Source organism: Grampus griseus, assembly GCF_964374135.1.
Source record: "Grampus griseus genome assembly, chromosome: 9".
Taxonomy (NCBI): Eukaryota; Metazoa; Chordata; class Mammalia; order Artiodactyla; family Delphinidae; genus Grampus; species Grampus griseus.
The window spans coordinates 13,533,275-13,557,812 of NC_139003.1; the positions used below are offsets into that span (position 1 = coordinate 13,533,275).

At 42.8% G+C, this 24,538-nt stretch overlaps 1 protein-coding gene across 1 annotated transcript in view; it reads left to right on the forward strand.

Annotated features, from left to right (window-relative positions):
- Nucleotides 1-24,538, forward strand: part of SLC37A3 (solute carrier family 37 member 3) — a 45,013-nt gene that overhangs the window by 6,971 nt on the left and 13,504 nt on the right. Inside the window, exons 2-8 of the mRNA XM_082661433.1 lie at nt 2,183-2,343; nt 3,593-3,701; nt 10,538-10,630; nt 14,479-14,562; nt 16,401-16,546; nt 21,858-21,954; nt 24,152-24,236. Of these exons, the coding sequence (XP_082517559.1) occupies nt 2,255-2,343; nt 3,593-3,701; nt 10,538-10,630; nt 14,479-14,562; nt 16,401-16,546; nt 21,858-21,954; nt 24,152-24,236 (703 nt within the window). The 5' untranslated portion in view covers nt 2,183-2,254. The remainder of the gene's footprint in view (nt 1-2,182; nt 2,344-3,592; nt 3,702-10,537; nt 10,631-14,478; nt 14,563-16,400; nt 16,547-21,857; nt 21,955-24,151; nt 24,237-24,538) is intronic.

A 24,538-nucleotide genomic window follows, 5' to 3' on the forward strand; every position in this document is an offset into this window, starting at 1 on the left:
GCTGGAAGCTTTTGAGTTTGTCTCCTACCTTGACTATTATTGTAGTATGTTTATCATACAAGGTATTTTGTTAATTTAATTTTTTTTAAAGCTTTTTTTTTTTTTTTTTTTTTTGCGGTACACGGGCCTCTCACTGTTGTGGCCTCTCCCGTTGCGGAGCACAGGCTCCGGACGCGCAGGCTCAACGGCCATGGCTCACGGGCCCAGCCGCTCCGCGGCATCTTCCCAGACCGGGGCACGAACCTGTGTCCCCTGCATCGGCAGAGGGATTCTCAACCACTGCACCACCAGGGAAGCCCTGTTTTTGTTTTTAATTTATTTGTTTTTGGCTGCGTCGGGTCGTCGTTGCTGCACGCAGGCTTTCTCTAGTTGCGGCGAGCGGGAGCTACATTTCGTTGTGGTGCATGGGCTTCTCATTGTGGTGGCTTCTCTTTTTGCGGAGCACGGGCTCTAGGCGTCCAGGCTTCAGTAGTGGTGGCACATGAGCTCAGTAGTTGTGGCACGCGGGCTCTACAGCACGGGCTCAGTAGTTGTGGTGCACGGGCTTAGTTGCTCTGCAGCATGTGGGATCTTCCCAGGGCTTGAACCCATGTCCCTTGCATTAGCAGGCGGATTCTTAACCACTGCACCACCAGCGAAGCCCCTGTTAATTTAATTTTATTTTTTCCTAATATGCAGATAAACTATAGGACTTTTACAATGCTGTGGATGTTTTCCCTCCTGATTTAAAAGTAATATACATGTTTATTGTAGAATTTTTAGGAAAATATATAGAAAAGTATAATTACCCATAATCCTGCTGCCTAGAGAGAACTATATATTCCCTGTTTACTTGTAAATATTATGTAAATCTAGAGTTCAGTTGATTATAAGTCATATCCTACACGTTTCACTTGCCATTTACTCATGTTATTATAAAGTCTTAATCATCATGTCAAATGATAAAATATTCAGCCATTTGGATATACCATAATTTGTTTAATTATTCCCCTCTTATTGCATGTTTAGGTTGTTTCTGCAGACTCATAGCTGGAGACATTAAGTGTAGGTGCTTACTTTATGCTTCATTAGTCTTGGTGTCAGAGTGTGGATGTGGCTTTCGGAGAGGACAGAGGAGAGGTGAGAGGAAGTGGAAGGAGATGGCAGAGGTGTGGCCCTGTCTCTTTCCCCTGTTCCTTTATGACTGGCACAAAGTTCATTTCTTCATATAAGAGAGCTCTTCCGACTTTTTGTGAAAACTACCCTTGTGTATAGAGCTGAATGCATCTTGTATTTCTTTAGGAATAAATCCCTGGAAATTGAATTTTTGTGTCAAAGGCTCTCAATGCACATGGCCGGATCGTCTTCCTATAAAATTGTGTTACTTTTCGCTTCCATCAGCAAGTGTATGAGAGTTCAGGATCATTAGACCTTGAGCTGCATTGAGCACAGTCTTTTTTAACTATGCAAACTTTTTTTGTTACCATAATTAGCATTTCTTATGTTCTAATGAGATTGGAACTCTTATTTGATAAGTTTAATAGCCATTTCATTTCTTCTGAGTTGTCTGTTCATTTCCGTTGCTCATTTTCCAGTCAGAATTAGTGATTTTCTTATCAGTTTGTATGAGAGTTCGTTCTGTTAGGAGGTAATCTTTCATAAAGGATTTCTTGTTTTTTTAAATAATAAATTTATTTATTTACTTATTGGCTGTGTTGGGTCTTTGTTGCTGCGCGCAGGCTTTCTCTAGTTGTGGCGAGCTGGGGCTACTCTTCGTTGCGGTGCGCGGGCTTCTCATTGCGGTGGCTTCTCTTGTTGCGGAGCACCGGCTCTAGGTGTGCGGGCTTCAGTAGTTGTGGCTTGCGGGCTCTGGAGCGCTGGCTCAGTAGTTGTGGAGCGCGGGCTTAGTTGCTCTGCGGCATGTGAGATCTTCCGCGACCAGGGCTCGAACCCATGTCCCCTGCATAGGCAGGCGGATTCTTAACCACTGCGCCACCAGGGAAGCCCCAAGGATTTCTTTTTAAAGGACTAGTTAATAGCTATAAAACATAATTATCAATCTAGTTTTTTGGTGTCAACTAATCCACGTAATTTTTTTTTTCTAGGCCTGATTATACAGTGACTGGTTGTAAGTCTAAATAATTCTGTTTTTGGATAATATGCCTATTATGAGTAATGTTAATAATGTGTTTTGTTTTTCCAGAAAGAAGAAATGATGTAAACCATTCACTATCCAGACTTTAAGGTCAAGGTGAGAAGGAAGGTCAGGAGGAACATGGCCTGGCCAAATATTTTTCAAAGAGGAGCTCTGCTCTCCCAGTTCAGCCATCATCATGTGGTGGTGTTCCTGCTCACCTTCTTCAGGTAAGTGGACCACTGAAACTCTTCTCTTGTTGTTCTTGTCCTTGTTTTCCTTTTGAAGGAGCTATTTATTGCATGTCAAGTGCTTAATGCAGTGATTGGCCTGGGCTAATCATGAGCTGGACCAGCTAGTCCTTCTGCAGTACCTTATGATAGCTCTAATACAGTGGTTCTCGAGGGTTGTCTTGCCCATATTTGGCAATGTCTGGAGACATTTTTAGTTGTCACGCTGGGGGAAGGGGTGCTACTTGGATCTAGTGGGTTGGGACCAGGGATGCTGCTAAACATCCTGCAGTGCACGGGACAGCCCCCCACAATAGAGAATTTGGGGGGCCCAAAATATCAATACTGCTGTGATTGAAAAACCTTGCTCTAACATAAAGTCCTTTAATTGTTAAAACCAGGAGCTTGCGAACAAAGGATGTGTGTATTCAGGGAATGCTCTATGCCTCCTTGAGCAGTAAAGATGGTAGGAGACCTCTTTGAGGAACTTCGGTCACTCGTGTGAGAGCCCGACCAGTCAGTGTGACTGAAGAATCGTCCATGTCTGACTCAGTGGCCTTCAGTGGCTCTCTTTAGTGGTCTATAGATGACTTCAGCCAGGCTCTTTGGTGTTAAGGGCACGTTTTTCATAACCCTGTGACTCAACTATTTTGATTATTTCTTCTGAATACATTTTATTTATAATTAATCTTTATTGAAGCCACCGCAAATGATGATGATGGTTGTTTTATTTTTAAGGCAGAAACTAGGAAAATGGTTTTCTAATTATGTAAGAGTTGATAGGTAATTTTGGATGCTTGCTTTAGGGGAAATCCATTTGTGAGGGGTTGAGGGAGGCAACAGTATGAGGAAAAGACAGGCCCCAAGTAAAAAGCCACTGAATGGCTAGTGCAATGAGTGGCCAGTGGTTGGTAAAGACTTAAAATCCTTTACAGAACTGCAACCATGATTTAAAGGGGTTGCAGTCCATCACATCTCCATCTTCTAGGTCCAGAGACATGTTATGAGTGAACATGGGGGCTCATACTGAAGAAGACAAGTCAGTTGTTTCTTTGCTTAGCAGAGAGTGTCTCAGTGGATAGTTCTTATAAAGCAGTTTCTTTCCTCCCTCTTTCCCTCTCTCTCTCTTTCTGAATTTCTCTTTTTTAAAAGAAGAATTCCAAGTTGTATAAAACAAATGGGAATATATCTGTGATTTTATTGAATCTGTTTTTCTTTCATTCAGCTGTCTTTCTTCTCTCTTTTGTAGTTACTCGTTGCTCCACGCGTCAAGAAAAACATTTAGCAATGTCAAAGTCAGTATCTCTAAGCAGTGGACCCCAAGTGCTTTTAACAAGTCAATTGAACTGCCGGTAGAGGTAAGCGGAACGAAATGCTGGGGTGGATTTAAGAAGGGAACCACGCCCACCCATAAATTCTTCTAAGTTCTCTTTTGTTTCATTCATCCTTAGGATGGCTTACTATTTCCTATGGCATAAAATCCAAACTATTCTGCCTGATTTCTTAGCTTGCCCTGATTCAGGTCTGTTTTACCATTTCAACCAACTTATTTCTCACTGTTTTGAAATCACACAATTCTGGCTAGGCTGGTTTTTTCATCGAGTTTCACAAGTACCATGCTCATTTCTGCCTTTGAGATTTTGCCTGTATTCTTTTGTATGATCTTTCACCTTCCTTACACCCATCTAAATTTTGCTTTTTCCTTTGTGTCAAGATAAAATGCCACTTTTTCTATCAAATTTTTTTCCCAGCTTCTGCTGATTTTTTTCCCCTCCTGAACTGTGCACTGTAATATGCACTGCATATTACATAGTTTAATGTCGAGGTACTTGTGTACTTTATAATCATTTCACTTGTTTTTATCTTGTTTAAGTGACTTGAAGTCAGGGAGTCTGTATCCAGTTTTATATTCATTTTTGTTTGTTTGTTTTGTTTTTGTTCTTTGGCTGTGCCGTGTGGCTTGCGGGATCTTAGTTCCCCGACCAGGGATCGAATCCAGGCCCTGGCAGTGAAAGTGCCGAGTCCTAACCACTGGACCTCCAGGGAATTCCCTCTTATATTCATTTTGGACCAAGTAAATTCTTTGATGACTATTTGGAATGGAGATGCTATTCTTTTTTTTAAATAAATTTATTTGTTTTTGGCTGCGTTGGGTCTTCATTGCTGCGTGCAGGCTTTCTCTAGTTGCGGGAAGTGGGGGCTACTCTTCATTGTGGTGCACGGGCTTCTCATTGCGGTGGCTTCTCTTGTTGTGGAGCATGGGCTCTAGGCTCGGCGGCTTCAGTAGTTGTGGCTCATGGGCTCTAGAGTGCAGGCTCAGTAGTTGTGGTGCACGGGCTTAGTTGCTCCGCAGCAGGTGGGATCTTCCCGGACCAGGACTCGAATGCGTGTTCCCTGCATTGGCAGGCGGATTCTTAAGCACTGCGCCACCGGGGAAGTCCTGGAGATGCTATTCTTGGGGTTTTTTTTTTTGTTTGTTTGTTTTTTGTTTTTTTGGCGGTACGCGGGCCTCACTACTGTGGCCTCCCCCGTTGCGGAGCACAGGCTCCGGACGTGCAGGCTCAGCGGCCATGGCTCACCGGCCCAGCCGCTCCGCGGCATGTGGGATCTTCCCGGACCGGGGCACGAACCCGTGTCCCCTGCATCGGCAGGCGGACTCTCAACCACTGCGCCACCAGGGAAGCCCGGAGATGCTATTCTTTATGATGCCATATCTCAATACAAAAATCCATACCTGTCAAACTTTACTATGTTGTTTGAGCTCTACTTATGTGGAATTATAGGTATATGTTAATATGCTTTGCACTTTTTAAAATATTTATTTATTTTTGGCTGCGTTGGGTCTTTGTTGCTGCACGTGGGCTTTCTCTAGTTGCGGTGAGTGGGGGCTACTCTTTGTTGTGGTGCGCAGGCTTCTCATTGCAGTGGCTTCTCTTGTTGCGGAGCACGGGCTCTAGGCACATGGACTTCAGTAGTTGTGGCCCACGGGCTCAGTAGTTGTGGCTCACGGATTCTAGAGCGCAGGCTCAGTAGTTGTGGCACAGGGGCTTAGTTGCTCCACGGCATGTGGGATCTTCCTGGACCAGGGCTCGAACCCGTGTCCCCTGCATTGGCAGGGGGATTCTTAACCACTGCACCACCAGGGAAGCCCCGCATTTTTATTTCTTAAAAATTATTTCCCCTATTTGGACCAATTCAAAATTGACAGAGATTCGAAGGTTATATGAATATACCCTGAAGTTTAAATAAGTTATTCAGTCAATGGCTTATTCAGTCTGTCTTGCAGTGAGGATACAATCAATCAATCAGTCAATCAATAAAAGCCTAGAGGATTAAAAAAAGAAAAGAGCCTGTCCTCATGGAGCTGACATTGTAGTGGAAATGCTCTTGAACAATTTTTCTGGAATTGAAGTTATCAGGGACTTTTTTTTTTTTTAATCAAGGACTTTTAAAAGGGAGGCTTTTAAGACTAGACAGCTACATTTCTTGACGGAGCCTTGACCAGTGTTGTGTGCACGGTAACTACGTCTGAATGATCATTAACTGACTCGTCACAGACCCTCAAGGTGAAGTGGCCTTAGAGAGATCATATGCCCTAACCTCTCAAATGGTATAGAATCCTTCTTTGTCATTATTGACAGATGACCACCTAGCTTCTGATTTAATACTTCAGGGAGAAGAAACTCCCTGTTTTCTAGGTGGACGATTACATTTTTATTTAACTCTCATTATTAGGAAGTTCTTTCTTATAGTGAGGTAAGAGTGTTCTGCTGTTTAATTTTGATCTTAGGTTTTATCCTGAGCTGTGCATACTAAGTTGATTCGTGCTGTAGGACAGCCTGTTAAATATTTGAGGAAAATCCGTCTCCCTAAATTTCTCATGTTGAGGCAAAACATCCCTGCTCCTTCGGCTGTAGTTTAGTGACACAGAGCACTAAATATGCTCTTTCAGGTACAGGCTGACCAATATATAGAATAATAGGATTTGATTTAGGCACTGAATTTCTGGTTATACAGCCTTTGTTTTTTAGGTGACTGGGTTGGAGATCCCCAGCGCCACCCCCAGGTTTGATGATTCACTAGGGGGACTCATAGGACTCAGCATATGACTCAAAACTGTGGTTTATTACAGTGAAGCATACCGAGCAGAGTCAGCAAAGGGAAAAGCATATAGCGTAAGGTCTAGAGGAAAGCAGGCAAAACCTTCCAAGAGTCCCTTTCCAGTGCAATAATATGGATGTGCTTAATTTTTCCAGCAGCAAGTCATGACAGCTCCGGTGAGATGTTGTCTACTAGGGAAGCCCATTAGAGACTTGGTGGCAGGGTTTTTACTGGGGCTAGTCATGTAGGCACCCTCTGCCTGGCACATATGAAAATTCCACATTCCCATAAGGAAAGCAGGTGTTCAGCACAAACCATATTGTTTGGACAGACAGTTTAGGTACAGGGAGCCACTCTTAGCAGGGAATGATGGGAACCCTCCCAAGATCCAAGTTTCCAGGGGCCAGCCTTTCAAGTAGGCCTTGTTAAGGGTACATATCAGGTCTGCTATGGTAACTCTTTCCTGCCAGTGACCGTGTCACATTATTAGCTTGTGTTGAACTTGCATTAATTTTCCTGCTGAGATATTTACTTACTTACTTATTCTAATTGCTGCTTATTGAAGTAGGTTTCACCATTCTGATCTTTCAGAACTATGTACTCAGTAGCTTGGATGGATTGATTATGTAGAAGTTGGGTTCTGACTTATCTTGGAGGTCTTTGTGTTTCCATACCTGCCCTCATAGAGAGCAGTGCCAACCTTCCACTCCCTTCTGTTGACTTTAAAATCCAGGTTTTTTCTTTCCTGAAGCCTGCTGCTGGGAGCAGAGTGGCTAGGGCAGTATGTACCTTTCACTCCTTCTGTGCTTCTGGGTCTGTAACTATCTTAACTCTAGCTTCCTTTGGAGACTTACTTTCTTGTCCAAAGTGGAAACGTTCTTAGAACCGGAAATATACGTAAAATGAGTCAACTCTAAAAAACATTTTGTTTATATATGTTTTTTAACGTTTCTTAAGTGCCCTAAACCGCATCCTCAAAAAGTGCTTATTATAGCTTTCATATTTATGCATAGCTATCTTAGGTGCTTTACAAAAAAATTAAGCAGACCCAGTCTGTATACCTTGAGATTTTATAATGGATCCCACTGACATGGGCAAACATTGGACATAGTAAGAGATCATGATATAAAATCTCTGTTTATAGATAACGAAGAGGAAATGGTCGAATCTAAGATTTGAGGACAACTTGATTGAAAATTGTGAACAAAAATTTGTTCCATTAAGTTAAAAAGTCATAACTCTCCAGACAGCACAGTCCTTCCAGGGTGTAGGGAATAGTGTAAGAGTCTAAACTTCTCTCCAGGAGAGGAAAGCAGGATTCAAGGTGCCCTCAACATTCCAGCTCAACCTCGGCCACAGCTGCTCTTACTCAGATTCTCACAGCAACAGATACCTGACCCCTGAACACAAGTCAGCTTCAGCTTCCTCCGAGCGCCGCTTCAGGAAGCGCTTTCGTGTCAGTTTCCCCACCCCCATGCATAGCTATAGTTCAGTGATAAACATTCTCACTTAGGAAACCCACACTGTGACCTTTTGTGTTTCCTGGAAGTGCCCCAGTGTGTAGCGGTTGTCGTAGCTTAATGCAGGCCCTCCCCTGACAACACAAGAAAGGCCTCCACACGTACAGACCGGTCCTTTCACATGGCAATTGTGCATATGTGCAGGCCAGCAGGTGAGATTTGAGCACCTTAAAGTCACTTTGTTGATGACCTTCAGGTTCATTTCATTCTCTTTTGAGGAAATATCTGCCAGATACCCAAATCTGAATAACTAGAGTTTGTCTGTCGGTCACTCTTACGAGTAAAAATGACTTTTCAGCTTGCGACTCACACAGTTTTCCTGAAGACAGTCATCTTCTCTCCTGTTCGTATAGCTGTATTATCGATGTTAACTTTCTTCGCTAGCCTTTTCTCTTTTATCCTATTTTCTGAATCTTTTTGTTAGTCCTGCTTTTTTTTTTTTAGTTTTGGGGTTTGTTTACACTTGTTAAGTAGGCAGTCAGAAGTGTATTTCAGCTGAATTTTAAACAGAAAAAAGCTCTTTGAAACCTGTCAGTTTTTGTGTCAGCCACACCTGCAGGGAGATTTTGGTGGCTTCTAGTAAGAGAAGAAAAAAAAAGAAAAAAACCCTGAAACTTGGAGCAGCTGCTTGAATGTGAGCTCCTCACACTGGTGTGTGCCCCCCAGGGCTTCATTCTGGGTCCTGTTGAGGCTGGATGGCATCAGGGATCAAAGATTGTGGTTAGAGAGGAAGGTGGCAAAATGACTCTAATTGGAGATATTTCGGGCCCCAAGTTGGCACACTGAAATACTGATGGGTCTCAGCCGTGTGGGCTGCTTTCTTATCGCTCATGAAAGCAGTGTGTGAGGGAAAGTAACAAGACTGTTGGCGTTAAGCCTCATGGAAGTGAGTCACAATGCTTTAGGATCACACTTTATATATTCTCTTACAATTTGGGGATTTTACTTTCTGTTAAAAGGTAGAGTGTATTTTAAGTTGCCGATTGTGATTTTTCTTTTTAATATTCCAAAGTCAAATTTTCTATAATAACCCATCTCAGAAATCATTTAGTATAACACCTTTTTGGTCTGCAGACCCCAAAGAGCTATGGGTTTGTATTTATGGAGACTTACTGTTTTAGAAATTAAAACCAAGACATTGAAGAAAACTACATTGGTTTTAAATTATTTATAAATGAACTAAATAACCTATAACATGTTAACATAAATAACATTTAGTGAAAAATGACTTTTTCAAAATGGAAAAAAATCACTTAATAAGGAGAGTGGCATTGATTTACATTTTTGCAAATCTCTTCATGTCTGGCTCAGTAGAAGACAGTGGGTTTTCATGTCTGCTTCTGAATTCAGTCGCTTGCAGCTTGATCCTTTAAAGTATATGAAGAAAATTTGGCTTTCACAGATACATAGTAGGAAGGGGAGAAGTATTTTAATAGCCTTTTTCGTTAATTGTGGATATTTGTCTTTGATACTACATGAGAATTTGACAAGAGGCAATTTCTTAAAGGTTAGTTACAATGTGGAATCTGAAACTGTATTCATTAACTTTTTTATACACTTGCATTAAGATCCATTTGTCTGTCTTGTACTTTGAATGGATCCTGAAGTGACAGGCTCATTTCATTCTTTTCTGAGGAAGTATCTGCCAAATACCCAAATCTGAATAACTAGGGTTTGTTTGTCAGTCACTCTTTCAAGTAAAAAGGACATTCCAGCTTGCAGCTCAGACAGTTTTCTCAAGATAGCCATCATACTTTGGTGTGCATAAGTGCTGTATGCATATTTTCTGCTTCATCACACGAAATATTTTAAAAAATGTACTCAGGGGCCAGATTTAATAAAATCAATAATTTTTACTGCTCGACAAATATTTATTGAACGTCTAGCATGTGCCAAGGACATTCTTAAGTGAAATTGCCTTTGTTTTTTTTTAAACTACGCGACATTAAAGAATACAGTGATTAATAGTACAGTTGTGGGGCTTCCCTGGTGGTGCAGTGGTTGGGGGTCTGCCTGCCGATGCAGGGGGCACGGGTTCGAGCCCTGGTCTGGGAGGATCCCACATGCCGTGGAGCAACTGGGCCCGTGAGCCACAACTACTGAGCCTGCGCGTCTGGAGCTTGTGCTCCGCAACGAGAGGCCGCTATAGTGAGAGGCCCGCGCACCGCGATGAAGAGTGGCCCCTGCTCGCCGCAACTGGAGAAAACCCTCTCACAGAAACGAAGACCCAACACAGCCAAAACTAACTAACTAAATAAATTAATTTAAAAAAATATATATATATATAATAGTACAGTTGTGTAACCGCCTTGATCCGTGCTAAGGCACAGGAGTTTTACCCACCATTGCTTTTGCACCATCAATGGAAAAGTTAAAGGGAAAAAGCAAATAACATTTTAGTGTTATGCAAATGATTTTGGCCTTGTGGACCTTTTTTGCATATGTGTTTCCTTATGTACAGAATGCTGATTTGCTCTTTTCAGTATCACCACCTGGTGATGCGGGGGTGGGTGGTAGTTGTGTGTGTAGGTGCTTTGGACCAGCGGGACTGACTGGTTCTTGTGTGACTGCAGATCTGGAGCAGCAACCATTTGTTTCCCAGTGCAGAGGAAGCCACTCTTTTCCTCGGAACACTTGACACCATCTTCCTCTTCTCCTATGCTGTGGTAAGTCTCAGAACTCTAGGCTTTTATGTTGAGGAAAAATGTAAAATTACTCCAAACCTTATGAAGTTGGCAAGGGATTTTGAATTTGCTGACTGAGGAGAGTTTATATTTTGTGTCCTTCCCATTCCTCTATTCCTCCATTCGACACATATTTTTTGAGCACCTAGCATGTGCCGAGCATGTGCCAGGTACTTTTCTAGTCGATGGGGAATTCATCAGTGAGCATCACAGGAGAAATCCCTTCCTTCATAAAGCTTATATTCTTTTTTAAGCTTCTCTTCTTGAGTGGGAGCTAAGGGAGACAAATGATAACAAAATGCTGTAAATAAGTAAATGACTGAGTGTATTCGAAGGTGGTAAGTGCTGTGGCAAAGAGCCAGGCCCGGGTTGGGGGGCAGGAGGGGGTTTGTCGTGTATGTAGGACAGCCAGGGAGGACCTCATGAAGAGCAGAGGCCTGAGTGTAGGTGGAGATTTCAGAGCCCTTCACATATAGATGATTTTTTATTTTTATTTTTTAAAATTTATTTATTTATTTGGTCGTGCTGGGTCTTAGTTGTGGCTCACTGGCTCCTTACTTGCAGCACGTGGGCTTCTTAGTTGCGGCAGGAGGGCTCCTAAGTTGCAGCTCGCAGGCTCCTTAGTTGTGGCATGCGAACTCTTAGTTGCAGCATGCATGCGGGATCTAGTTCCCTGACCAGGGATTGAACCCGGACCCCCTGCATTGGGAGTGTGGAGTCTTAACCACTGGACCACCAGGGAAGTCCCGTAGATGATTTTTTAAATTATGAGACTGGATGAAAATGGTCAGGAGAGTTGATAAGGACAGGGAGGAGGTAGGAAGACTGAGCCGGGGCTGGGGCGTTTCCAGTATTTCGAGGTGGGGAAGATGAGGGGTGGGCCAGGGAGGCTGAGAGGGAGCAGGAGAACCGTGAGAGGGTGGCATCGTCCTGGGAGCAGAACCGGGACAGCCGGGGCCAGCTCTGGCTGAGGGAGTATCCTGGGATCGGGCAGCCAGAGTCTCTGTCTGGCCTTAGGGAGTGTCTGTGGTGGCTGCTGAATTAGAGTGGTGGTGGCCATAGCTGGAGCTGTGCCCCCGGGGGAGCAGTCTGACCTTTTCTCCCCAGCATCTTACTGTTTATCTTTAAAATGTGTCCAGTTATAGGGCTTCCCTGGTGGCGCAGTGGTTGAGAGCCCGCCTGCCGGTGGAGGGGACGCGGATTCGTGCCCCGGTCTGGGAGGATCCCACATGCCGCGGAGCGGCTGGGCCCGTGAGCCATGGCCACTGGGCCTGCGCGTCCGGGGCCTGTGCTCCGCACAGGAGAGGCCACAATAGTGAGAGGCCCGCGTACCGCAAAAAAAAAAAAAAAAGTGTCCAGTTATAAAAAAGCCTTTTAGGTATAAATGTGCAGGTGATGTGAAATGCTGGGTGAAAGTCCCAAAGTAATCTCCAAATGTTTATTTGGGCGGTTACTAGAATATCTTTTCTTTGAAGAGGAAACTTACAGGCATAGTTGGAGCAGATCTTGGATCATTTAGCCTAGCTTCTCAGGCCAGCCTTTTTTTTTTTTTAATTGGGGTATAGTTGTTTTACAATGTTGTGTTAGTTTCTACTGTACAGTGGAGTTCCCTGTGCTATACAGCAGGTTCTTATTAGTTATCTATTTTATACATATTAGTGTATACATGTCAATTCTAGTCTCCCAGTTCATCCCACCCCTCTCCTCCTGCTTTCCCCCCTTGGTGTCCATATGTTTGTTCTCTACATCTGTGTCTCTGTTTCTGCCTTGCAGACCAGTTCATCCATACCATTTTTCTAGATTCCACATATATGCGTTAATATACAATGTTTATTTTTCTCTTTCTAACTTACTTCACTCTGTATGACAGTCTCTAGGTCCATCCATGCCTCTACAAACGACCCAATTTCGTTCCTTTTTATGGCTGAGTAATATTTCATTGTATATATGCACCACATCTTCTTTATCCATTTGTCTGTCAGTGGACATTTAGGTTGCTTCCATGACCTGGCTATTATAAATAGAGCTGTAATGAACATTGGGATGCATGTGTCTTTTTGAATTATGGTTTTCTCTGGGTACATGCCCAGTAGTGGGATTGCTGGGTCGTATGGTAGTTCTATTTTTTTTTTTTTTTTTGCGGTACCCGGGCCTCTCACTGATGTGGCCTCTCCCGTTGCGGAGCACAGGCTCTGGACACGCAGGCCTAGCAGCCATGGCTCACGGGCCTATCCGCTCTGTGGCACGTGGGATCTTCCTGGACCGGGACACGAACCCGTGTCCCCAGCATCGGCAGGCGCAGTCTTCAACCACTGCGCCAGCAGGAAAGCCCTATTTTTATTTTTTTAAGGAACCTCCATACTGTTCTCCATAGTGGCTGCGGGAATTTACATTCCTACCAACAGTGCAAGAGGGTTCCCTTTTCTCCACACCCTCTCTAGCATTTGTTGTTTGTAGATTTTCTGATGATCAGGCCAGCCTTTTCTGTACAAAATCCCAATATAGGATCGCTTGGCTTTGGCTGGAGCACTCCCAGTGATGCTTCTCCTTCAGCCTTAGAAGAGGCTGTGTCGTCTCATGGAACCACTAGCTCACCACCACCAACTAGCTATGATAAGCTTTGTATCAAAATGGAATTTAACCTTTTTTTTGATACTTAGTTTCCTTACCTACAGAGTTATGATGATACAGAATTATGATGATAATAGTTGTCTATAGGATTAAATAGGTTTAGGAGATAAAAGATAAATGCCATGAAAAACCAGTGATCATAACTCTTTATATTGAGCTGCATTTCCTTCTGTAACTGCCAGGTATTGTGTGGACCTTTGGAACAATACAGAATAAATTGGTTGCCTAATCTGAAACATAATTGAGAGATTTTCTTCACCACCAACCCCCCCCTTATATGTATAGTATAAGACCATGTGAATTGGAGCTATAGAACATAGACTCTTCTCTAATGTTTGCGGGTACCTCTTTTGATGTAGTGAAAGCTTGACAATAATGAGGGAGAAACATTTATTATGCCATTTATCATCTAAATTTTCTCTAATATAGATATATTTATACAGCTATATTATATTTATAATGTAGTCAATTTATGAGAAACACTTGTATCTGAATTTAGGTATTTAGTCAAGACATTTATTCATTTTACATATTTGTGGAAGAAACCTAAAGTGTGTTGCCCTTAGCTTTTTGGCTGCCTTGCTGCCATGATCTCGGCATTTTAATTCCTGCCACTCAGTGGGAGGAGAGCAGAAGGCAGAACATTTGTGCCTCTCTTCAACTGATTATTGTCTCTGCCTCCGTGCTCTCCTTGCCTCGTGATGTCATGAAACCCAAGGATCAGATTAAGCAGGCAGTGCATGTGCCCCCAAAGCTTCTGTTCTGCAGGACACGTAACATCTTAATTCAGAATGCAAATGCCTAAGAGGAATCCCTTTGGGAAAGCAGGTAACTGATTTTTAGGAGTTCATCTGTTCTAGAAGAGGAAATATATTTGTGTGCTTGTTTTATTAGAATTATTCTTTGTGTTTTTTTTTCTTTTCTTTTCAGTCTCTTAGGCAGTTAGGGTATCAAATAGAATGGAAATTTGCACTGAATTGTACTGTCTTGGTGCATGAAGTATTTACAGTATAGTGTGCAGAAACAATTGTCATTTCCTGAAATGTTAGTGAAAGTGATTTAGACGGCTAGGCTAGGCAGGAGAATGAGATTTAATTTTTGTGTTTTGTTTGCCTCGCCTTGTTTGCTTTGGAATGCATTTCACTTTTTCCAGGCTGTGTTGTTATCCAGAGCTATAAAATAAAATGCTTTATTTTTAGGGCCTTTTCATCAGTGGTATCGTTGGGGATCGGCTTAATTTGCGATGGGTTCTGTCTTTTGGCATGTGCTCCTCTGCATTAGTGGTAAGTTGAAAGGTGTTATTCTTATTACTATTACTGTTGTCTCAGCCAGGTATTTTACCATCCAAGCAGTCCCCCACTTCTGTATATAGAGTAGAATAGAAAAATTAATCTTCAGTGTTCTAATCCCTTCTGTGCCTTTTCGCTTAGGTATGTCCTTAAAGTATGACTTCAGTCATGCCCCTTGCTTGATTCTCAGTCACCAGCAAAATCAAAGCATAACTTGCCTGGCATCCAGTGCCCCCGAGAACCTGGTCCCAGCCCGCCTCTACAGTCATGTCCTGTGCTTCACCTCTCTGCACTCCCACATCAAACTATCAATACCTTTTGTGGCCCTAACATATCCTGCTTCCTTCTACCTCACGGCTATCGTTCCTGCTGTTCTTCCTGCCTTGAATGCTCTCTGTTCAGCTCTTGATAGTATAACTCAGCGTCTCCTTCAAGTCATTGGCCAAATGACTCTTGTTTCATTATGCCTTACTTTACCAGCCCCACTCCCGGAAGTCATCCTTCCCTGTCCTGAGCTCCCGTGCCTGGATTTCTTTGAAGGCACTTCTCTTGTCTGCTGCTCAGCCTGCTTGTTTCTGTGTCGGTCTTGCTTTCCCTAGGAGCCTGCAGTGGGGTGATTAAGACCACAGACTTCCCCAGACCTGCACCGCCTGGGTTTCAGTCCTTCCCCGGGAGTGTCCAGCTACGGTTTCTGTGTGCTTTAGCCTCCGCTTTTGAATACCTCCACCTGGGGTTGCAGTGAGGGTTCTGTGTGTTACTATGTGTGGGGCATTTGGAACAGTGGCTGGTGTATTGAGTGCTATAGAGGGCAAGATCCATATTTGATTATCTTTATTTGCTTACAAGCATCTGGTGATAAATTTTTGTTGATTGAATGAAAGCATGGAGTTTAGTTAGACTCTATGATTGTTTTTCAATGTCTGCCATTTGTGTATGGGGAAAAACTTCTTTTTCTATTTCAGAGATTGAAGCACTTTATTTATTCACAAGCTGCTCACCCACACATATATACATACTATTTTTAAACCTGTATACATACTTTCTTGTTTGTTTGTTTTTTTACGTTTTTTGAAAAATTGAAGTATGTACATAAACTCAATAAACTCACCCTTTTTAGTGTATACTCCTGAATTTTGACAAGTGAGTATAGTTGTGTAACTGCCACCCTTCCTTCTGCCCCCAGCCTCTGGCAGGCACTGACTGTTTTTCTGTCGTTATAGCTTTGCTCATTCCAGAATGTCATATAACTGGAGTCATACAGTATTAGACATACCAGTTTGAAACCCATGCCAAGTATTCCCGAAGGAGACTGACTACAAATAAAATGCCCACGCCGAGCAGAATGCCTGGAAAAAAGCAGTCCTTTGATGAATGCCACCAAATGATTGAGCCAATCACAAGTTACGCCAATGCACTTATTAGGCACGGTGTTAATAATAGCTGGCGCTTTCTGGTCCGCGTGATGTGCCTGGGCTGTTCTAACGATATTTAAACATGTGAAGTCAGGTAGTCCCCAGAGCTGTCTTCCATAAACAAGAGGAAAGGGAAATAATGTAAAAAGAGGTCCAACAATCGGGACTTAACCTTTTAGAGTTGAAGATGCAAGTTGGAAGGATGGTCCTCGCTGTGTTTTACGCTCTTTGCCATCTCTGCCTCTCTGGTGGGGGTGGTTTGGTGGTGGTCTCACTCAGCACTGCTCTGGGCGGGAGCATCTGAAGAGTTGGCCACACGTCTCTCAGGCCCCAGACATTGACTGTATCTTTCACATAGGGTCTTTAGTCGGGGTGTCCACAAGGATGTTACATGTGTCTTTTTCTTTCTTCTTCTCTAAGGTGTTTGTCTTTGGCACTCTCACAGAATGGCTGCATTTCTACAACAAGGGGCTATACTGTAGCCTGTGGATCGTGAATGGCCTGCTGCAGTCCACTGGTTGGCCCTGCGTCGTTGCTGTTATGGGCAACTGGTTTGGGAAAGCTGGGTATGCCACTTCCTCCTCCTTTCATTTCTCTACTTAAGTAGTTTTAATATGGGATTGTTCAAGACTTGTCAGAGTCAATGCACTTGATCCCTTCGACACCACCCACGTCTTCCCTCTATTTTAGAAAGTTTAGAGCAGCCGAGAGAGGAGGTTTCATGTCAAAGTACATTGGAAATAATGTGGACCCTAGATATGGTCTAGCCTGTGGGACTCATTCACAGCAGTCTCCTGGCCATGGTCAGATATTGAGTGTGGCTAAGGCCATACGTCTCAAATTTTTTTTTTTTTAAATCTTCCCTTTAGAGAACATAAATAACACACCATAATAACAAATCTCACATGCCATCTCATCATGTGTCTTCCTGTGGGTTTTGCTTTCCCTTTTTTTGAGACTCAGTGATCTAGTTTAACCTTCTTAAAGATAAGGAAACTGAGGCCAGAAGTTATCCATAGGGCTTGCCCTAAGGTCACAGAGCAAAGGCTTCAAGAAGATGCAGATGGGGCTTCCCTGGTGGCGCAGTGGTTAAGAATCCACCTGCCAGTGCAGGTGACGCAGGTTCAAGCCCTGGTCCAGGAAGATCCCACATGCCGTGGAGCAACTAAACCTGTGCGCCACAACTACTGAGCCTGCGAGTCACAACTGCTGAAGCACGCGCACTCTAGAGCCCATGCTCCACAACAAGAGAAGCCACCGCAATGAGAAGCCTGCGTGCTACATCAAAGAGTAGTCCCCCCCCAAAAAAAAAAAAAAAATAGTCCCCGCTCGCCACAACAAAAGAAAGCCTGCACGCAGCAATGAAGGCCCAACGCAGCCAAAAATAAATAAATAAATAACAAAAAATAAAGTTCCCTTTTTAAAAAAAAAAAAAGGAAAATGCAGATGAAGAATGCCAAACTTTGGGACTTAGTTAAGTTGGCCATTTTTTCCATAAACCTTTAAGTACTTATCAGTTGTATGTGAGTTTGTGTGTGTGTGTCAGGGGCCATGGCTTGAGGATGGGCACCTACTGCCACTCAAGAAGAACCATAGTTAATTTACAGGATAGGAAATAAATTGAGCTACCCAAAGACCTGGCTTTGTTGTTTATTGCTGTTTGTGGCACTCTGCCTTTGTTGTTTATCACTGTTTATGACACTCTGCCTTTAGGAATACTGTTAATTTGGATTTCTATCATTTGTCCTGGATAAATATTTATGTGTTGTGAGATGCACATTTATTTCATCGATGGCTCTATGTTTTTTGTTTGTTTACTCTTTTACGTAGGGACCAGTGTGCACAGCAGGCATTATCCACCCGCCGCGGTGATCAGTGCATGCTTTGACCAACTCCTCTCGGTTTTCCAGCTTCCCCAGTCTCATAGTAGGAGTAGAGGTGCTTGCTGGCTAATGATCTCTGTATTGTTGTGAAAGTTCACCTGTAAAATGCCTTGTGGTTAGAATCAGCACCGCTTAATGAGAATGCTCTGATTATGTTCAGTGTGCTAGTGATTTCCAGTTCTTTCCAACTCTAGTGTCACTGGTTTAACAGAATTGATTTTCGGAGGTACTCATTCCCCTGGGATACTTTAGTTTTCTTTTGGAGTAGGAGATGCTGTCTGCTTGTGTGTTATTTATTTTTATTAAGATTTTTAACATAACTTCTTTCCAAGCGTGATTTTTGAAAATTATACAAAGGTTACTTGATTATTGTAACCAAACTAGATAATATAAATGAACATAGAGAAGTAAAGGTAAAACCACCTGAAATCCTGTCACTTCAAGGATAATCACTTTGACTTGTATAATTTTGAGATAATCCTTATCTGAACTTTTATAAATTGGGTGACACTTGGTGGTAGGTGGCAGTGACTGGGTAGGCTGACCTTGATTATTTCTCTGGCTCAGTCACAAATTCAAGAAAGCCATTACAGTTTACTTTCGAAAGTAAGACAGCTTGTTTTTAAGCAAATAACACTAGTAATTGAAATCAATGATGCATTGCCTGACACACAGTGACTCTTCCTGTGAAATGTAACAATAAACCATGAAGTACCAATAAAACTATGATAACTTAAAGTCACAGTTGTTTTCAGCCAGTTTCTTCTGAAATCATGTCTTTGGTCAGCCAGTGTTATTCAGACCCTCTAGGACGCTCTTGGTAGGTTTGTGATCCACTGAGGACGTTGCCTTGGAAAGCTATTACCTTGGCTGAATCGTGTCCCTCCTCCTGTTGTTGGGGTCATAGTTTTTTAAAACACATTGAGGCAGGTAGTACTAGTAGGTACACCCTTGCAGGCCCAAACTGTCAACTCTGTCACTGCACTCATTCCTTTGAGGAGCACAGCGCTTTCCAGATGAGAGCCCTGAGCCTGGGCTGGGACTTGCTGGAGATCACCCAGCTGGAAGTGGCAGAGCTGGGACTTCTGAAAAGACTTTATTTTTCACTGTTAAATGTTGTCTACCTGTTCATTTCTAAGATTCCTTCTGTCTCAGTGAGGTTATAAAAACGTTGAAAGAGCTGAAGAACCTAGACCTAACACCGTGTGTTATTGATATGTATTAAGTAGAATAAAATACAAATTTTTTTTTTGTTGTTGTTTGTTTGTTTGTTTTGCGGTACATGGGCCTCTCACTGTTGTGGCCTCTCCCGTTGCGGAGCAGAGGCTCTGGACGCGCAGGCTTAGTGACCATGGCTCACGGGCCCAGCCGCTCCGCGGCATGTGGGATCTTCTCGGACCGGGGCACGAACTCGTGTCCCCTGCATCGGCAGGCGGACTCTCAACCACTGCGCCACCAGGGAAGCCCACAAATTTATTTTTTAATATTAGTTTTAAAAATGTAACACATACATTTTTTAAAAAATAAATTTATTTATTTATTTATTGATTTATTTTTTGGCTGTGTTGGGTCTTTGTTGCTGCGTGCGGGCTTTCTCTAGTTGTGGCGAGCGGGGGGCTACTCTTCGTTGTGGTGCGCTGGCTTCTCATTGCGGTGGCTTCTCGTTGCGGAGCACGGGCTCTAGGTGTGCGGGCTTCAGTAGTTGTGGCACATGGGCTCAACAGTTGTGGCTTGCGGGCTCTAGAGCGCAGGCTCAGTAGTTGTGGTGCACGGGCTTAGTTGCTCTGTGACATGTGGGATCTTCCCGGACCAGGTCTCAAACCCGTGTCCCCTGCATTGGCAGGTGGGTTCTTAACCACTACACTACCAGGGAAGTCCTAATACACAAATTTAAACGTTAAAAAAATTAATTTTTCTTAACTGCTTTTTTTTTTTTTTTGTCTTTTTCTTTTTTCAGCAGCCCTACTGCCATTGCCTATGTCCAGAGCTAGTTGTTTTTCTCCAGGACTGTTGTAATAGCTAGTTTCCCTTCCATAGACTCTTCATCCACATATCCATTTTTTTTTTTGATGGCCTTATTGAGGTATACAATATGCTGCACATGTTCAAAGGGTACAGTTGGATGAGTTTTGGCATGCATGCACCTGTAGAAGTATCATCACAATTAAGATCATGACATATCCATCACTCCCAAAGTTTCCTCATGCCCCTTGGTAATTCCTCCCTCCCACTGCCGTCTCCAGTCAACCACTGATTTGCTTTCTGTCACTTTAATCTGAATTTTCTAAAATTTTATATAAATGGAATCACGCAGTATGTCTTCTTGACTGTGTTCTTCCACTCGGCACACTAACGTTGAGGTTAATTCATGTCTGCATTCCTTTTTATAGCTGAGGAGTCATCCATTATATCACAATTTATCTGTTCACCTATTGGTGAACATTCAGGCTTTTAGTTTTCGGCTTTTACTAGTAAAGCTACTGTGAATATTTGTTGATGAATCCTTGTATGGACATATGCTTTCACTTCCCTTGGATACATACCTTGGAGTAGGATGGCTGGATCATATGATAGGGGTGTGTTTATCTTTTTAAGAAACTGGCAATTTCTTCTAAAGTGGTTGAACCATTTTACATTCCCACCAGCAGAGTATAAGGATTCTAGGTGCTATACATCCTTGTCAACACTTGGTATGCTCAGTGTGTTTTGATTTTAGCTATTCTAGTAGGTGTGTAGTGATACCTCCTTGTGGTTTTAATTTGCATTTCCCTAATGTCTGATGATGTTGAGCATCTTTTCATGTGCTTATTTGCATCTTATTTATTTTTAATTTTTTAAATTTTTTGGCTGTGTTGGGTCTTCGTTGCGCGCAGGCTTTCTCTAGTTGCAGTGAGCGGGGGCTATTCTTGGTTGCGGTTCATGGACTTCTCATTGCAGTGGCTTCTCTTGTTGCGGAGCATGGACTTTACGCGCGTGGGCATCACTTGTTGCAGCACACAGGCTCAGCAGTTGTGGCACACGGGCGCTAGGGCGCACGGGCTCAGTAGTTGTGGCTTGCGGGCTCTAGAGCACAGGCAGTTGTGGCACACGGGCTTAGTTGCTCCGTGGCATGTGGGATCTTCCTGGACCAGGGATTGAACCCGTATCCCCTGCATTGGCAGGCGGATTCTTTTTTTTTTTTAATATAAATTTATTTATTTATTTAATTTATTTTATGGCTGCATTGGGTCTTTGTTGCTGCACTCAGGCTTTTTCTAGTTGTGGTGAGCGGGACTACTCTTCGTTGCAGTGCACGGGCTTCTAATTGCGGTGGCTTCTCTTGTAGCGGAGCATGGGCTCTAGGCACGCAGGCTTCAGTAGTTGTGGCACGTGGGCTCAGTAGTTGTGGCTTGTGGGCTCTAGAGCGCTGGCTCAGTAGTTGTGGCGCACGGGCTTAGTTGCTCCATGGCATGTAGGATCTTCCCGGACCAGGGCTCAAACCGTGTCCCCTGCATTGGCAGGCGGATTCTTAACCACTGCGCCACCAGGGAATTCCGCATCTTATTTTTTTTGTGTGTGAAGTATTTATTAAAATCTTTTGCCCCTTTTTCAGAAACTTTGTATTTGAGATTATTGTAGATTTATACTCTTTAACATTTTATTGCATTGTCTATTTTTCACCTTATTGAGTTTTGAGAGTTCTTTATATTCCAGTGACAAGTCTTCTGTCAGATAAATGATATCCAAATAGTTTCTCCCAATTTGTGGCTTGTCTTTTTAAATTCTCTTAATGGTGTTTTTCAGTGAGCCCCAAATTGAACTTATAATAAAATCTTAGAGTTAGAAGAGACCTACCTGATGTTTTGCCATTTGGGTGTACTTTAAAAAAACGTTAAAGTAGAATATTGATTCTTTGTAATGCGAACCTGCACTATTTTGGCCATTTTGTATTTGAACTGCACATAAAATCCCTTCTGATTCTATTGTCTTCTGTTTTGCACTGTTCCCATCGTAGACGAGGAGTTGTTTTTGGTCTCTGGAGTGCCTGTGCCTCAGTGGGCAATATTTTGGGAGCATGTCTAGCTTCTTCCGTTCTGCAGTATGGTTATGAGGTAGGTGTTTCTTTCTAGCTTTTTCTTGAGTATATAAATATATTTTCTATTTTAGGAAATAATCCTGTGACCATTTAAAATGACCTAGAGCTATGTCTGGGTGGGGCAAGGTTTGTATTAAGAGTGGACAAACTCTTGGTAAATTCAAACACGTTAAAAAATTAGTCATGGAAAAACAACCAAATCTAAAGACATATCGGTTGGGGAAAAGTATTTGCAACTCATGTTACAGATAAAGAGCTAATTTCCTTAATATATAAAGAATGCCCACAAATTGATAAGAAAAAGACCAACACACAGAAAGAAAGGTAAAGGATTTGACTCTGTAGTTCATGAAAAGGAAATAGAAATGGCTTGTAAACATACGGCAGGGTATTCCACTTCACTCAGAATTTATTCCTTCATTCAGTAAATATTTTTAAGCTCCTCTAAGTGCCCCAAGGCAGTAAAGAATAGAGCCCTGACCAAGAGACAAAAATCTCTACCCTTATGGAGTTTAGGTGTAGTCGGCAGAGAAATGCAAATTAAAACTACACTGTAAAAAAAAAAAGAAAAGAAACGACACTGTATACTTATTATATTGGTAAAAACCCCAAAGCTTGGTAACATGTTTATGAGGATGTGACAAAACAGGCATTGCAGATGGGAGAGTAAATAACCCCTCTTGGGGTCAGTATGGTCTATCAAAATTATAATGGCTCTCACCAAGCAGTTCCACATCTGTGAATTAATCCCATTGGTGAATATACTTCAGCATGTACAGAGAGATACATCTACAAGGTTATTTACTTCAACATTATTTGTAATAGCAAAAGATTGGTAACATGTCAACCAAAAGGGAAATAGTTACACTAAGGAACTCCTATTCAGTGGAATGCTGTGCAGCTGTGAAATAGAATTATGCAGCCCTAATGTCCTGACAGGGAAACAGCTCAATGGTGTGTTAAGTGAAGAAAGCAAGGGTGCATAACCGTGTGTGTTGAATGCTGCCATTTGTGTGAAATGGAGGAAGAATTAAAGAGTATCTATTGTATTGGCTTGTATGTTTCCAAAACAATCTCTGCAAAGTAAAAATGAAATAACAGTGCTTATATGTGGAAAAATGAGAATTGAATGGCTGGGAGAAGGGATGGGAGGGAGGGTTTAACTATACATCTTCTACTTTTTGTTACTTGAATCATTGTCAACCTATTGCCTGTTCAAAACCCTAATAATTAAAAGTAAATTGCTCTTTTGAAAAGTAAATTGCTCTTTTGAAAAGCAGCAGATACATTTTTAAGCTGCTCACCAAGTGTTTGGTCCCTGAAGAATTCTGGTCTAGTTAGGGCCAGTGGGAAGTCCTTCCTGTGTTCACATTCACCTTTTCCCAGGTTTCTTAGCTTCACACCTGGACTGTACTAATTGGCTCAGATGGGAATTTCAGTTCGCCCTACGTGCTGCTCCCAGATTTGACTTCTGGCAAAACTAATTTTGTCACCTGTCTCTCTGCATCAGGCTCCACTCTTAAATAAAATAATATTCAGCGATGCAGCCTGGCTCTTGAGTCTTTCATCTGGATAGCACCTTTCCAAGTCAGTGTTCTTCCCTGTTACCCCCAGCAGAAGCCCTCAGCTCCCACCATGCAGAAGGCTTTCCATCTCCCTCCCACCTGGTGCCTTTGCCTCAGCCGTGCCAGGAAAGGTGGTCAGTTGCTATGATTTTCAGCTGCTCCCTAAAGCATTGTCTCCCTCCTTCAACCTCTTTAGCTGTTTCCTTCTTCTGAATTCAGTTCCTCTGTTTGTTTCCTATTAGGACTGGGCCTTCTCATTTATCAGCTACATGCTGCCTTATACTATTATTTTGTGTACTGTTTAATCCTCTCAACTGGAAAATATCTTTGAGGGCAGATACTGTCTTTTGTAGGAGGCCGAGTAGTGTAAGGATTATTACTTTTGGAGCTAGTTCTGATTTCATGATCGTAATAGTACCACTCAGTGTCCCGTGGACCTCAGTTATCCTCTCTGAGTCCCATAGAGTCACTGGGAAAAACTTGTGAGAAAACACAAGTAAAACACTTAGCTCAGTGCCTGGCACAGGCTAGGCGCTCAGCGCTCATTTCCTTTCCAGTCGCCCTGTCCTCCCCCCGTGTGCCTCTAATGAATGTGCTTTTAATGAGCATCTCAGATGCGTCAGGAACACCTTTCCCTTCCCCCTCCAGTATGCCTTTCTGGTGACGGCGGCTGTGCAGTTTGCTGGTGGGATCATCATCTTCTTTGGACTCTTGGTATCACCTGAAGAAATTGGTGAGAAGCTGCTCTTCTACTCAGAACGTCTTACTATTATAGGCAAAGAGAAACCTGTGGCCAGAACAGCCTATCTCTTTCTTCCTAGGAGAACTGTGAGCTCCTTTCAGTGAATGCAAGGAGCAGTATTGCTGTTTGTATCCTGTTGACGCTGCGGCCTCTCCTGGCACAGCTGCAAATGTTTGAGGCAGTGAGGCTCACCTTTTTATAGATTCAGGGAAAACTCATCATTTGCAAATGGGTTTTATAATGGAGATGCTGGCTAGAAATTAGCATGGATGTATTTCGAATTTCACTTCTTG